The 15,686-nt window shown below is 43.6% G+C and overlaps 1 protein-coding gene across 1 annotated transcript in view; it reads left to right on the forward strand.

Annotated features, from left to right (window-relative positions):
• The first annotated feature begins 978 nt into the window (after nt 1-978).
• The window catches only part of LOC147884894 (uncharacterized), a 36,980-nt gene continuing 22,272 nt past the window's right edge, over nt 979-15,686 (forward strand). The window contains exons 1-3 of the mRNA XM_087397951.1: nt 979-1,095; nt 12,467-12,527; nt 12,627-12,696. Of these exons, the coding sequence (XP_087254077.1) occupies nt 12,514-12,527; nt 12,627-12,696 (84 nt within the window). The 5' untranslated portion in view covers nt 979-1,095; nt 12,467-12,513. The remainder of the gene's footprint in view (nt 1,096-12,466; nt 12,528-12,626; nt 12,697-15,686) is intronic.

Genomic DNA, 15,686 nt, shown 5'->3' on the forward strand with positions numbered 1-15,686 from the left:
AGTAAAAAACCCTAGATGAACTATATTTCAGAGGAAAAGGGAAGATTTTGGCAATGGGAAAGGTGCAGCAGACCCAAAGACTCAAGAGGAGAGAAACGGGAGCGAAGGCCTTCAAGATCAGTGCGTAGATGTAGTCCGGAGGCAGAACCTTGCGTGGAAAACGATCCAGGAACCGGAGATGAAGTGGGAGCAGCAAACTGCAGCAGGCGGAAATGTCCGTACAGGCCGTACAGCTGTACGGAAGCTGTACGGAAGTCTGACGGGCTGTACAGCGGCTGATGACTGCTCCAAAAGACCGATTTTTGGGCGTTGATGCAGCGCAACAGGGAGCTGAGGCTTACGGGCTGGTTGCGGGAGGCTCTAGAGCTGTTCTGCAAGGCTTCTCCACGCTCTCTCTCTCACTGCACGTTCTCTCACACTACACACACACACACCGCTCTCTCTCACACACACCACACACACACACCCCGCTCTCCACTACACACACACACACTGTTCTTGTACACACACACACACACACACACACACACACGCACGCACGCAGGCACACTTTTCCAAGCAAAGTTTTTTTAAAACACACATACAATTACTGAGTGGATATTATGTTGCCTTAAAAAAAAACAAACAAACATACAACTCAGATACACATGAGGAGACTAGTGATGCTTATATGATGTTACCAATATTTTTTTACATTTAGATAGTAAATAAATCTACGTGTATTGTATGGGCAGGCATAGAATACAAAAATTGAAGGGAGTGGCGTGCTTCAAAGGGATGAGTGTATATTGCTGTATTGACCTTTGTATGATATTTGTCTCATATTACATGTTGGAGTTCAGATCAAAGATCTCATGTTTCTCTTAATTTACTAGTAGAAAAGTATGACGTAGGTATATTGTGACACTTGGTAAAGCTGATGATAATGAAAAAGGTCCACCAAAAATTGAATCAAAATCTTGTATTTCCTTGCAGTGTCTACCTGCTTCAAGGAGGGATACACATTAGATGGCAAAAGGATATCTTTATCCACGTCACACAACTTCAATTTGGAAAACTGTTTCAGGATCTATTATACAGATGATCTTAGAGGAGGTTTGTATTCTTGTCTTGTTGCATGTGGCTGCAATCAGAGTGATTATACTGAGCGCATCTGTTTTCTGGCTAGTTATGATAAAGTAAAACCTAAAATAATCATCAGCAGAAAGGCAATATCTGTATCACACAACAAACAGCATTGTCTGAATCCATGCATACTTTTAGGATGTATGTGACAACTCCAGTCACAGCAGAGAAGTATTCCAAATGATATGAGAATGTGTCTGCATGCGCCAGATTTACAACAGGTCTTTGCAGCATTCTGTATCTCAGAGCTTGCTACCATCTTCCTGAGTCTTCTCTCAAGAACAGATCGTCTCTACCACTGAATAAAGTTTATGCAATCAAACCCCTCAAGTTGCAGGAGCAGGACCCTGGATAATACAACTCATGCCCAAGTTGCTTTCCAGAACCATGAATTCCCCCAGTTTTAGGATTACCTAGGTTCTCTTTCCATCATGATTGAACAACATCCTACAGTTGGTCCACATTGGTTGTTGAAGAGGAATTGCAATCATGCATGTGAACTAATTCGCAGGGATGGGATTATTGAGATCCCTTTACTACTGGCAGGGCCACTCTCCGCAGCCCGCCATTTTCCGCAGCCTTTCAAGGCTTCCCTTCAATTTTGTCATGGTTGTGCAGGGACATAATAATCACAAAAGGGGCCCTGTGGGCTGTGACTATCTGAGAATGATTCTATGTCAATTGACCATTTTGCTCATGCTAGAAGCCATTTAGGGGGCTACATTATTTGCTGTTATGCAGTGGAGTTCCTTGTAATATCATCTTGTTTTTGGCATTGTAGACTATAGTCCATGTCTCTTTCTTCTTTTTGGGATTTCTGAATGCCTTACTGCATCCTGGTGTCCATTTGGAGTTGCCCTGCGGCATAGAAAATATGGCAGTGCTCCCTCAAGATTGTTGCTAAGGTATCCCTGGCTTACCTGGGGAATGGGGAGAGCATCGTGAGCCAAGAGATCAAGGATGCCTCCCTCTTGCTGACACTCTGAGTTCTTCCTGGGGGATGGTGTTAGGTTTTGTAAGTATTATCATCTGTTTTCTGGCTGAATAGACAATAGGAGCATAAGCTGAAAAACTGTTAACCTTGCATTCAACAGCAACCCATCTACCATTAGGATCAGCATGATTAAGCATGATCCCACCAGCATGGTGGGAAAGGACACCAATAGTGATGCCGCCCTTGCTTCTTCATGTATTGTGTAAAACCAGGTCCTCCTCTTGTCAATTTTAGGCAATCTCTGGTTCAAGACATTGCGTGTTACTTTAACTTCCTCTGCAAAGCTAAAAAGGTTGTAGAAAGGGCATTTCTCGGGAACCACTCAGCAAGCTCTAATTTGCATCAAGGTCTATTAGTCTACAAACATTAAGTATCATTGTTTTGAGTTGCTGTTTGAGGCTTATTGGAGATATGATAGCCAAAGAGTGTGGTGATGTGATGTGTTAGTGTGTAGTACTAGGTGATCTAGTACTAGTTCATGTGTCTGAGTCATATGTGAGTGCCACGTGTCATTATGGAACTCATCCCATATGCACTAGGTGCTAGTGTGTGAGTGTGTAGCCTATATAAAGGCTTGTACTTCACTTGTCATGATATACTTGATGAATGAATGAAAGCCTTTGTCATGCCTTCATTTGAGCATCATTTCCTCACACCCTAACCTTCTCTCTCTCTCTCTCTCTGTCTCTGTCTCTCTCTCTGTCTCTCTGTCTCTGTCTCTCTCTCTCTCTCTCTCTAAGGTGACCATGGGATCCAGGATGATTCGGAGTAAACCCCCATTAGATTATACAGGCAGAGTTCGCCATGACCCCTCTCCAAGTTGATGCTATCTTTCAGACAGTGACGTTCCTCCACAGAGTTTGGGCCTTACCCCAGTGGAGACTACCGAGGTCAGCACTAGAGTCCTCCAGGTGACTAGCAGAGAGTGGTGTTGATACGGCATGGTACGCACGGATATCCACATGGTTTGGTAGTCACGACATTCAAATGGACAAACTTCCCCCCTTTCAGTACAGTCTGGACGCACCACTCGAGATGATCCCACGAGATGAGATCAACCGTATCATATGGTTGGACCTCCTCCAGCTCCTTACATCTAGGGCTTGGGGGAGAGAGGAGCTCTCCACCAAGATCTAGTTCTACCATGATCACTTCCTGAGGATCTCAGATCACTTCCTGAGGATCTCAGAGCACGGTCTTGTCATCAAACCTTAGTATCTTGAGGACGGGAGAGTTTCACATGCACTGAGGATCGCCATTGGTCAGTTACGAGTCTCATCACATTAGTTGCGGATTGAGGCAGGGATAGTTGCAGGCATACCCAGAGAGAAGAGGACTTGCACACTATGCCAGATGGGGGAGATCGAGATGGAGGAGCATTTTCTGTGTGTCTGCCTAGTCTACTATGAGATCCGAGGACGATATCACTGCCTCTTTCAGGAGGGACATGGCTTTGGCCCACTCACACGGCTGATACATTTTCACGATTAGGTCTGTGTTGGGCTCTACCTGCTTGAGATGCACCGATAGAGAGACACACTGATGCGACAGGTCAGAGAGCAGCATGGATTGATGCCACAGGTCACCATCGACAGATCACAGAGTTTTGTTACAGACTTCCATGCATCTGAGTCAGCTGCCAATGTAGCTAAGGGAGAGGAGCTTGATGAGATGAGAGCATCGTGGATCAGTAGTAGGAGTGTCCACCATGATGCGGGCAAACGATTGACACACTCCACGTGCGACACGGAGAGAACCCAGAGTATGCACGATCGAGGTCCGGCCTATCTCATGCCTTCTTAGAGGCAACCGCCAGAGACGAGGCATCACCCTTGATGTAGCCCACCAGATCTAGAGATCTAGGAGACCACGCCCTCCCACGTCGCGAGACAGCTTGACAGACATAGATATGAGAGCTTGTCATATGTCATCAGAGTGCCACCAGGTTACCTGGATATATGGAACCTGAGCACGCACTAGAAGTGCTAGCCCTGAGCGCCTAACACGCTTCTTTTACTTTGCTACTCTTGTATTTTGTTCACTAGCTGAGCATGTTAGAATTTTAGCTTTTGCTTTCAGTTTTCAGTTTTTCAGTTTCTCAGCAAGGGTCTTAGTGAACCCTTTGCTTCAGCCCTCAGTGGCTTGTATGAGGTACTTCTTGGATTCGCACTTTGTCTCATAGGCCTGCGAGGCCTCTTGCAGACGTAAAGATATCTTTCTTTCTTTCTTTCTCTCTCCACTATGTTTCTAACATGGTATCAGAGCAGGTCAGTCCTGCCCTAATCCGCCTTGCCACGTCATCATTCTTTCAGCCCTAACCCTAATTTTGCCTATGCTGCCTCCTCTCAGCTAGCTCATTTCGCCTCTATTCTGCCTCCTCCTTGCAGCCATTTGCTTCTGTTTTTGCCTCCTCCATAGCCAGCTGCCTCTTCATTCCTTGCTATCTTCATAGCCGCCTTCATTTAAGCCCTCTTGGAGCTGTAACTAGGCTTTTGGCAACCTCCCTGCTAGCTGGTCGGCAACTCCTGCACGGCGCACCTGCCCGAGTGGTTCAACAAAGCTGTTCCGGAGCTGTTTTGGAGGTTTTCATCGCCAAGAACAGCCCTCCATTGCTGCTGCAGCAGAGCCGACCACCTGCACGCATTCTTGGTAGAAGTTCAAGGTCTTCGAAGGTTTTTTCGAGCTATTCTGAGGCTGCTGCTGTATTTCCGACCTGTTCTGAGGCTGTTGCTGCATAGCTGCCCCTAACAGAGCCATTTTGGGACTGATTCTTGGCTTCCAGCTCATCCACAACTGCCATTTTTCATTGTAATGGCCTGCTCCAACATTCGGAGCTGTTGCAGGGAGCCGCCTTTTACTTTAGAGACCTGCTGTTACATTTTGGTACACCCACACACCTGCTACAGCACCTCGGTGTACTTTGGAGCTGTTTTGCTGAGCTGCTTTACAAAATTTGAAGCATATCTTTGCTGCTCTCAGATTCGGGTTCATATTTGGAGCATCTCTAGGAATTTATATCTGTTCTTTTGCACACAAGGAGATTGCTGGTTCTTCATCTTACCTTGTTGCCCACCTTCACGAAGTCCTCTTCAATCATGACTTCCTTGTCTTCAAGTTCTATCCTTGTGGAGAAGTTTAAGGGGGAAGGTTTTCCCACATGGCAAACCAAAATGCAGCTGCTCCTTATCCGTGAAGGAGTTTGGGATGTTGTTGAGGATGACCAAGTTGAGTTACTTGATCAACAACATCAAAGGATTTGGAAGCAACAGAATGCTAAGGCCATTGCCCTTATTGGTCTTTGCTTGGCCGACTCTCTTATCCATCATGTGGATTTCAAGTCGACAGCTAAGTAGATTTGGAGTCGCCTCGAGACCTTGTTTGGTAATAAAATCACCAACTCTAAAGTCTTTCTGAAGCTCAAGTTTAATGGTCTAAAAATGGAAGAGAGTGATGAGTTGAGAGATCATCTAGCCTAGTTTCAATCTCTTGTTCAACAACTCTCAACTTTGAAAAGAAGATAAGATGGCTGTCCTATGAAGAGTATGCATGGAATTTCTTGCTTTGAGAATACTCTTGAAGTCCTTCGTCTTGCCACTACCACCTTTGATGATATGGTGGCACTTTTCATTGAGAAGGACCATGGCAATAAGGAAGCCGCTCTTGCCTCTCCTGTTGATCATGCATTTGCTTCCACAAGCAAATGGAAGACCAACAAGAACATTATTTGCAGGTTTTGCAAGAGGAAAGGATACATTGAAGGCCATTGCTTCAAGAAGAAGGAACAAGAACAGGAGAAACATCATGCCAATCTCCTAGTTGAAGACCAAGCTAAACCTGAAGAGCCCTCGGAGGAGATACATGCAACTATAGCAGAGGTTCACGGCCTCTCTTTTGACGACGAGGATCCTTTTGACTAGGGTTGGGCTTTCTAGGCCCCTATGCTATGTGTGTTTGTGTTCAGTCAAATTAATGTTCTCAACCTTGAATTGTCCCTCTAAATTGAATGTATCTGGAGTCAATAAGAGGTACTCTGCCCTGGTTGTCTCCTAAAAATGAATGTATTGTCTTTTACTTTGGTTTGATGGTATTGACCATCCAATTCAGAGTAAGGGGGGGTGACGAGTGATGGTTTTCCCTTGCCGGTTGCAAGCTGACTGAGAAGTCACTATCACATGGGAAGTGTTGGATAGTTGGACTTGCTCTTTGCAGTATTGCGGTGGAGGGGGGATCAGTCTAATCTTTGCGTGTTAGGTAGCCTATATGAAGGCTTGTACTTCCTTTGTCATGATATACTTGATGAATGAATGAAAGCCTTTGTCATGTCTTTATTTGAGAATCATTTCCTCACACCCTAACCTTCTCTCTCTGTGTCTCTCTCTCCACCATGTTTCTAACAAGGCTTTGGCTTTAGCATCACCACTCCTCGCCTTGCCACACCACCCCCCATGCCACCTACTTACACCACCTATACACGGCATACATTTTGATCATAACCTCCCTCTCACCAAGATACTCTGCATGACTCTACACATTACTCACTTTTATTGACCACATATCTCTCCTAGAGGACCGTGCCACTGTAAGACTCTTCGCCAACAACTCCGATTCAAATTCAAACATGGCCTCTCGAGTGAACCAGACGTGATATGTGAGTACCGTCGTCTGGTTCGCTGGAAGAAACGAAACTTTTTCGTTGCTGAAATGAGGAGGAATTACTGAACATTCTATTTAGTAATAACTCCCAAGGAGTTTTTGGCGGAGGTTCTTGGAACGGCGGTCCCCCTCACCACTCACAGACACTCTGGTCTGGTACACCTACACTCGCATGTTATATGACATCCCTAATCAGCCCACTCTTGATGTCTCACACACACCCTGACCGACCTCTTGCACTCTATTCACTAATAAGGGGGGCGTTAAGAATGTGGTTATGAAGCTTCACAATGGCCGAGCGAAAGATCATGAGGGTTGATGTACTGAGTTTGTTGCATACGGGATTGATATCCTAGCCCCTATCCTAGCAAAGCTATTTAATGAAGTAGTTTGCCTCGGTTTCCAACGCACATGGACCTTTAATACCATCACACCTATTCACAAGGCAGGGGATCCCATGAGTCCGGAAATCTACAAGACCGCTATGTAGAGATGCAGGGACTTAGAGTAGAGGGGCAGGTAGGTTTTCGATGTGATCATGGGACCATGGACCACATACTTACACTTAGGAGTGTCATAGAGGAGGCCAGGGCACGGAGGCAGAGGGTCCATTGTTGCTTTGTGGATTTCCGCAAAGCTTTTGATACAGTGCCATGGGCATGTCTTATCAGCCGGTTGTAGGAGCTGGGCTATGGCCAAGAGATAGTATGGGCTGTTATGGCACTATACGAGAGGGTTTCCGACAGAGTTCGAACGGGGGGTGGATGGACAGATGAGATCATGAACACCATTGGGGTCAAACAAGGCTGCCCACTTTCTCCGACCTTGTTTGGTCTTTATATAGATGAGCTTGAGTCTTTTATGAGGACCCTAGGAGGAGCTGGTTGCTCTCTTGTGGGTTAAGTGCTCCAGATTTTATTATATGTTGATGATTAGTGCTCTTATCTTCGTCTGCTGAGGGGCTCCAAAGACACCTAGATGCACTATTGGCCTTTTGTGAGTCCCATGACATAGTTCAATGAAACGTTTCAAAAAAATAGGTGAAGTTTCTAAAAACCAGATTTTGTAGCCTCACATGCACCTGTTGTGAGTGCCCTATATTTTGCTTCTGTTGAAGACAACATTAGCAGCTCAGGGTGATTAGAGATGCTAGTATGCACGCACATGTAGATGGTTTGGGAGACTGGGTTTCCATATACACATGCTGCCACCCTTCCAGTACAACATTGACGCTCCGTTTGTCCCATTTCAGGGCAACGAGCTCAACCCTATCATCCAAGAGGATCTTTTACAGCTACACACATTCAAGACCTGGTTGGCGCAAACACAACTTCTTGTGAACGCGACCACTGCTTATGCATCTTCGAGGAGGGTTTCATTATCCCGCCAGGGTACACTCAGATCCACCTTCACACTCACTCAAGATTGCCATTGGGCAGTTCCGTGTGTCATCACACTGACTCCATATCGAGAGTGGACGAGCAAAGGGGATCCCCAGAGAGAGTCGTATCTGCACATTATGTGAACGGCATGAGGTCGAGTCAGAGGAGCACTTCACCTTCCGTTGCCCAGTCTACTACGGGATTCGTGGACGATACCACTGCCTTTTCAGAGATGGCCAGTTTAGAGGTGCCTCGCCGCTTTCATTCATGATGCGGCCCGACATAGAGAGCGCCTCATTAGATCACAGAGATGGGGGCGGGAGGCCTTATTTGACCTATCTCAGAGTGTGATCACAGAGTACTTCCAGCTAGAGCATGCTGCCCCCTTGATCACATATAGCAGAAGAGGCAGAGACCCCGAGATCGAGACACGGCACACTCGACAGAGGGCAGATGCACAGATCACACTAGCTGACATCTCATCTATTTTCAGACTTGGAATACGGCCGAAGGGGTTACTGTGGCGCTTGTTAGGCGTAGAGTAGGTGCTAGGAGGGCACGATGGATACTCCTCTAGATAGTAGACAACGATCTATCATGGGATTCTTGCCTACACGGCCTAGCCCGTCACTAGGCATACCTTGACGTTTCATGCCATGTGTGTGCTGCATTGTATTGTATGGTATCATATCATATTATATTTGTTATGATGATGAGACTATGGCGATATGGATGATGATGGCATTGACTATGTCTACACTGTTTCTAGCATGGGTTAGGATGCTTGCTTAGTAGCTCTACCATTTTGCTCATTGTATCAGGTTTTTTGTCAGTCTCATAGACCCATCGGTCTTTAGTAGACTTTAATATACTTTCTTTCTTTCTTTCTTTCTTGAATGTAGTGTCCTGTTTAGCCTCCAAAGATGTTGCATTTGGCATTTCATCGTTAGGGTGTCCTTCTTGACTATCTCTGAGCATAGCATCAACTTGATTAATCTCATCTTCGAAGTTTTTGCTCCAACCATCATAACTTCTTGCCTCATCATTCTCTTCTGAAATGTCCCTCTTAGATGTAGCATCTTGGAAAACTTCCTCATTGCCATGCTCCATGTTCTGTAATGCTTCAAAGAGATTGTCGTGCCCTTTTGTAGGGCTATTGCATTTGCCATTTTATCGTATTGAGCGCTTTGAACCACCTCAGCATCCTCTTGATCTGCATTTTGAGGAATTTTTTGTTGGAGACTTTGGGGACCCAATTCTTCATGGGGGGTTGTTTTTTCTTAGACGCCTTAGGATTGGTTTTCTTTTTCGAACGATCCTTAACAATATCACATGCTAATCCACAAAAAAAACAAGGATTGGGGAGATTCTTGTAAACTAAGGGTTGCTCCTTGTAGACATGGCCTTTCCTAGAGAGAATGAGTGTCACTTCTCTTCACAAAACACACATCCAGTTGCTTGGTAATCCATTTGTTGCATCTCTTTACTTCCTGAAATTTCAAGCTCTTAAATCAAGATGTTTGCCAAAAGGATGCATATGTTTTCGTACTGTTTAGTTTGATACTAGTTGGCTAGGGTCTAGCATTTGAGGGTGGATCCCTATTGAAGGGGTTATGGGCATTAGTGTCCCGCAAGTTGAGACGTTTTTCTGTATGAGAAACGCAAATATTATACCCCACCAAAGAACCCAAACTTGGGATCAATCAAATGCATAGAATGCATACCAGCCCAATAACTTTTAAAGAAGTGTTTACAGCAGGCCCACATGAAAGAGTCAAAGAGACACAAGATAATATGACAAACTAATTGGCCGAATAGGGTTATGTGAGAAGGTCAATGAACCTCAAACTAACCCTAGACTAGCCCTTTGAATAGTAGAAACCTAAGAATGGAAACACAAGTAAAATTGGAGTAATATTGATTGAGTGGTTAAAAAAAATCTTAGTCCACAATTTCAGCATGACATGAGGCATGTTGACATGGCATGTTGGCGTGGCATGCTGAGGTGGCAGCCATAACATGTGGCATGGGACAGCCCATGAGGTGGCACATGACACATGTGGCGGGCCATGCATGAACCATGGCACCACTTGCCACTGCAGGAACTCTAGCCTCCATGTAGCCCACCAATTTCCAAGGGAGCCAGCCCTCCATGCCAGGGTTGATGAACTGTTCTTTCTCAACCGCTAGTACTATGCTAATACGAGCACATAGATTAGTTGCTTGGTTACACAAAGATAAGGGCAAGTCTAGTAATTCTATCCAAATTGAAGCCAGGGTGCACCTAGGCTTGTGAAGTGTGAAAGTTGGTAACCAACTCTTCAAGTAAAGAGGATGATTACGTATGGTCCAATGCCAAACCTTTGTGGCCATATCTACTTTTCAAAAATGAAAATGTAATAGTCTTTACACAAATCTAATACGGGATACATTACAACCTTTCTTGATCCAAAAGTTTCTCACTCATGCTTCAAAAAATGCAGTTAGGCTGATGTGACCGTTAAAGCAAGTAAATAATTTGGAAATCACGTTATTTTGTGAAATGACACCCGCATGTATTGAGCTCATAATGATGCATCACAATTACAAGGTCCATGCAAAAATCCTATCAATGCATGTGTTCTCAACCACGAAATCGAATCATTGTGTAAGTCTTTGTCGAGAAAGGCAGTGGCAATTTTACCTATATGCAATACATCATTTGCATCTCCATTATCAGGATGAGCATAGGTGAGAGGACGGCAATGGAGCAAGTTCTATGGACCAATATCCAACCAATATGCATTCCTCTATTATTAATGTGCATACACCTGAGCTATCAAGTACCCTAGATCTCCTTCATTCTCACAAGATTATATCTGACCAGACGGTCCGCAGCAATGTATCCAAGAGGCAGGCTCTCGTAAGTTCATCATAGGTAGGGGGTTGCCACACATGATAGGAAAGGGGCCATTGGGGCTACCAGGACTACTCATTGTTGCTAGTATCAGATTGTGGTTAATTCACAGAGGAACAAATGGGTCACACATCTTGTTAGACTCGTAGATCTACATTCCTTAATCCTTGATATGAATAGAGAATTCATCCTCAACAGATGCTATCTGCCTGCAAACCTTAGAAGACTCCCGGGAGGAAGGGTGCCATCAACGGATCAATTGGGTACATCTATCTCCATTGTACTGGTTGTGATGACACACCTCAATGAGCTTAATTTGGATTGTATGGCATCTCAGCAGAGTGATAGCTTATATTTTGTTATTTGTATTTAATGGAAGAAGTATCTAGCTCTCTTGACACACACGGTGTACGGCAGTTTGTCTCATAGATTGTCTTGGTCTTTTGAAGATGTTAAACTTGCGCTTGCATGCATGCATGCATGCATGTGTGTTTGTGATACCTTACCTTAATGTGATAATAAATTGTCAATTAATAAGATCACGGTATATTTTTAATGTCTACCCATAGGGTATTCATGGCATTTTCACTCTCTAGAGTGGCTATGGCAGCTCAATTCATGTCTATTTGATTTATTTGAGGGTTCTCACAGGAATTTATCCTAATTTCATGTTTTTGGTCCTATTTAATAGAAGTTCATTTTCTTTGGGGGGGAAACTTGTTCTGAATTCATAAGATGGAATGTATGTACAAGTCTTCATGAAGATTTATTTGATTTATTTGAGGGTTCTCACAGGAATCTATCCTAATTTCACGTTTTTGGTCCTATTTAATAGAAGTTATATTTCTTTGGGGGGGGAAAATGGTTTTCAATTCATAAGATGGAATGTATGTACTAGTCTTCATGAAGATCCTAGTTAGAGGTTTGTATGAGGGCCTCCACTTCGTGATACCAATATCAATGTTATTCAGTTCTGTCATTTAGTATATTAAGATGCTGATGCCATCATGAGAATAAAATGAAGCAACGTTTTGCAACTTCATTTTCTAGGTGATGCAAGAGTAGCATTCTTTTATGATGATGCAGAAGTAGTCTAGGATAATTGGGACCAAGCTATCCAATTGGTGCGTTCTACAATGAAACATACTGCCCGCTCAAAAACCATGTTAGACAGCTTGAAAGTTCTACTTTTCTTTTTTTCTTTAGTAACACAGGAAAGAGTGGTTATACAGTTGGTCCCTGTGGGCACTTTGGAATGATTAAATTCGTACAACCTTATTGCTATTCTCCGTTCTGTATATGTTCTTTTGTCTTGTCAAATTGATAAAACATTGGGCAATAGCATTTCATTTTAGTTTTTGATAATAATTGCAGCATGATGTTTTCAGTCAATATCTTAATGCATGACATGAGCAGGTGTTTCTTGTAGTCTTCATGCATGCCATAAGTTTGGCCAAGAGTCAATGCTAACCACCAGGTTTGCCATTCCCTTTCATATTTAGTTTTATGGGCTTTCATAGGTTTCTATTGAAGTGTTTTTCTCTTCATGTGTTGTTGCTCCTATGCTGGATTTCAGTTATCGAACGGGTTCATCAAGTGATCCAATTATGGAGGTGGAGTTGCAACATGAAAAAGGAAGCTTTAAGGTCAAAGACATTAGCTGATTAATGAAAGCTTTCATATAATGTCTTGAAATTATAAATCAGTGGTATAGTTGTTATTAAATCCAGAGATGTGGAATAGTTGGCAAGCCGTAGTGCAACTTTGTTGGAGGTATAGGGTCGAAACCCCACCTGCCCAAAAGGCATCACCAGATACTCATACAGTCCAAATGTAGTGCGAAACACTGTCTTGTGCATGTCCTGTGGCTGTATTTTGACTTGATGATAACCACTCTTCAAATCTATCCTGCTGAAAATTGAGGCTTCATCGAGCTGGTCCAGCACATCATCGATGTGCGGAATCGGGAATCTATTCTTGATGGTCATCTTGTTTAGTGTGCGATAGTCAATGCACATATGAAATAAACCATCTTTCTTGAGTACAAGTACATGGGAACAAAATAGAAAGGAACTGGGTTGAATCAGCCCTTTGGACAACAAATCCTGCACTTGAGAGCCATGATTTCTTCTCGCAGAGTTGTACTGACTCTATAAGGGGGTCTATTAGCTGGCTCACTGCCAGGAATAAGCTCACTCCTCTGGCACAGCATCTGAAAAACAATCTTTATAATTTATAAGAAATTAAAATTATCTTTATCTACCTCATTCATTTCATGATGCATTTCAACATGTCTTTCTTTTACGCTGAAACTGCAGCTGTATTGCTTTTCGAGTTGAATCATGAGATACAATGGGGATGGTCTTCCCTCTATTCCTGGCAACAACACGTTGCACTTCACCCCTATGTACAAACTCATGCACTCTTTCAGGAAGGGATAACTTCACTACCTTACGATGCAACCAAGGCATTCCCAAAACTACATCATGATGTTTAAGTGGGAAATGACGAAATCCTCCCGATCTACGTAACACTGTACATGAATATGGAACTTCCCAATCAAGGGAGTAACAGGCACAGGGTCCCCATGGAACATCTGGTCGGCATCAAGGGCCTTGCCAAACTCTTTCATCTTTATTCCCAGCCTCAAGGCTAAATCTTTTGAGATGAAATTGTTTGTAGCCCCTGGATCAAACAATATGAGTGCATGCTGGTCTCTTATCTTGCCCCATGAAAGCAACAACTCTCTTTTGACACTCTGCCCAGAACGTCCGGAATTCCTCTTGCCATTGGCTTTGGCCGTGCTTGTGGCTTTCTTTGCTCCTTCAAACATAAAGGCTTCTCAGGGCACTGGGCAGCCACATGCCCCTCTTTTCCACACCTAAAACATTTCCCCTTGCGGAATACAACAATTTGCTTAGGGAAAAACTGAGGTTTGCCTTTAAAGGCTTTCTGTGCTTGGTTCCCCCTCGGCTTTTGAGGCTGAAATTCCCTCTTTTGAGCCTTAGGAAACTCCTTTTTCTCAGACTGAGGTGTGGCTGGATTTTTCTTCTCTGTTGTCTCGGCAAATAGAGAAGGCACTGTAGTGGGATCCTACATGTGCATTAAGCTTGCCACAGTGGCTGCATGCATGATGTATGAAATCACGTCAAAAGATGAAGTTGTTGGTGCAATGAAAGGAGGAGCAGAACCAAAAAAAGTGCATGTAGTTATACATAGATATTCTGAGACTTATATGTGCTTAATTTCAATTGCATCCTTGATGTAAATTAACTGAAATTTAATTGACACCCTCCCAATGCTCTTTTTTGTTTCCCCAAAGAAAAGACTTCTATTACGTATGTATGAAAGAAGTCTAGGAGCAAAGCTCAAGGAAGAAATACATCATGCATTGCATGAGAAATCTTACTCCCTAAAAGGGTAAAATCTTGCCTAAGAAAGAGTTTGGTTGTACAAATGCTGGTACAATGAGGATACCTAGAGAGAAAAAAGAAGTGGATTGAAGGAATTAACCACAACTTGTATCTTTGGAGTGAGTCCATACCTGTACTTTCTTACCAGGTCTTCTTAGAGACCTTTTGAAGGGAGAAATATCCAAGTATGCATCCCAAAACTTCTGATTCTAGGTCTCCACTGTGTCTCCTGCATCCATATGCAAACTTTCCCAGGCAACATGGTCTCCAAACTGCTTAGGCATGAACTGCTTGTAGAAGGCTTTCTTGAAGCCCTTCCACTTCTTTGGAGCAAAAGCAACTGTGGTCTTCGCACTCCACCATGCATTGGTTGTTGTTCGTGTCAAGTGTAAAATAACCATGCGCAGTTTGGATGACTCAGAAAAATTCTCGGTGCCAAAAGCTGCATCAAATTGCTTGATAAATTGCATGGCCTTCTCTGTATGACCGTACAGGCCATTAAATGTAGACTTCCCACCTTCTTTGAATTCCTTAATTTTGGCTTTCTTAGCTGCATGCTTTTCCTTGGATGACTTCTTTTTCTTATGCTTAGGCTTCAATGACCTAGAAGAAGAAGAAGAAGATGAAGATGAAGAAGTGGAACTTGAAGAACTATTTGAAGACGTATGATTATGTCTTGCTTTCTTCTTCCTGGGATGTGAACTCCCTTCTTGGCTACCTCCTTTTCTCTTTTTGCTGTCCTCATAACGAGGCTTCTTACTCTTCTTGGATGCATCATCTGAAGGAAGAATAGGAGGTGTACTCAAGGATCTCTTCTTGCCAAACTCATTCTGAATTGCTTTAGAGGGAGCTTTGTGTGTCCTTTCCTCTGCAAGAGGTTGTACCAATCTGCAAAAAGGAGGATCCCTTCTTGCATCTAATACTGAGCAAGCAGTCCTTTATAAAAGCTCTCTTTATTAGATTGCATGCCCTCTTCGTGCCTGACTTGGGCAGTATGAGCAACTCCCTCATGGGATGAGCGAGCATGTTCCTGTGAAGCCATCTCTGCAAACTCAACCTAAGATTTGCAAACTCTCACACAGAGTGTATGTAACCAATGCACTGAGCCTTTCTTTTCAAAATAAAAATGCCTCAACAAGAGGTGTATTGCATCTACAAACTTTTGCCAGAATTGTATAATCTGTAGATTGTCACCTCAAGGCATAAACCACAAGCTTTCTCAA

The sequence above is a fragment of the Dipteris shenzhenensis genome, chromosome 26 (assembly GCF_047967505.1).
Source record: "Dipteris shenzhenensis isolate YYH24624 ecotype China chromosome 26, Dip_SZ_1.0, whole genome shotgun sequence".
NCBI classification, from domain to species: domain Eukaryota; kingdom Viridiplantae; phylum Streptophyta; class Polypodiopsida; order Gleicheniales; family Dipteridaceae; genus Dipteris; species Dipteris shenzhenensis.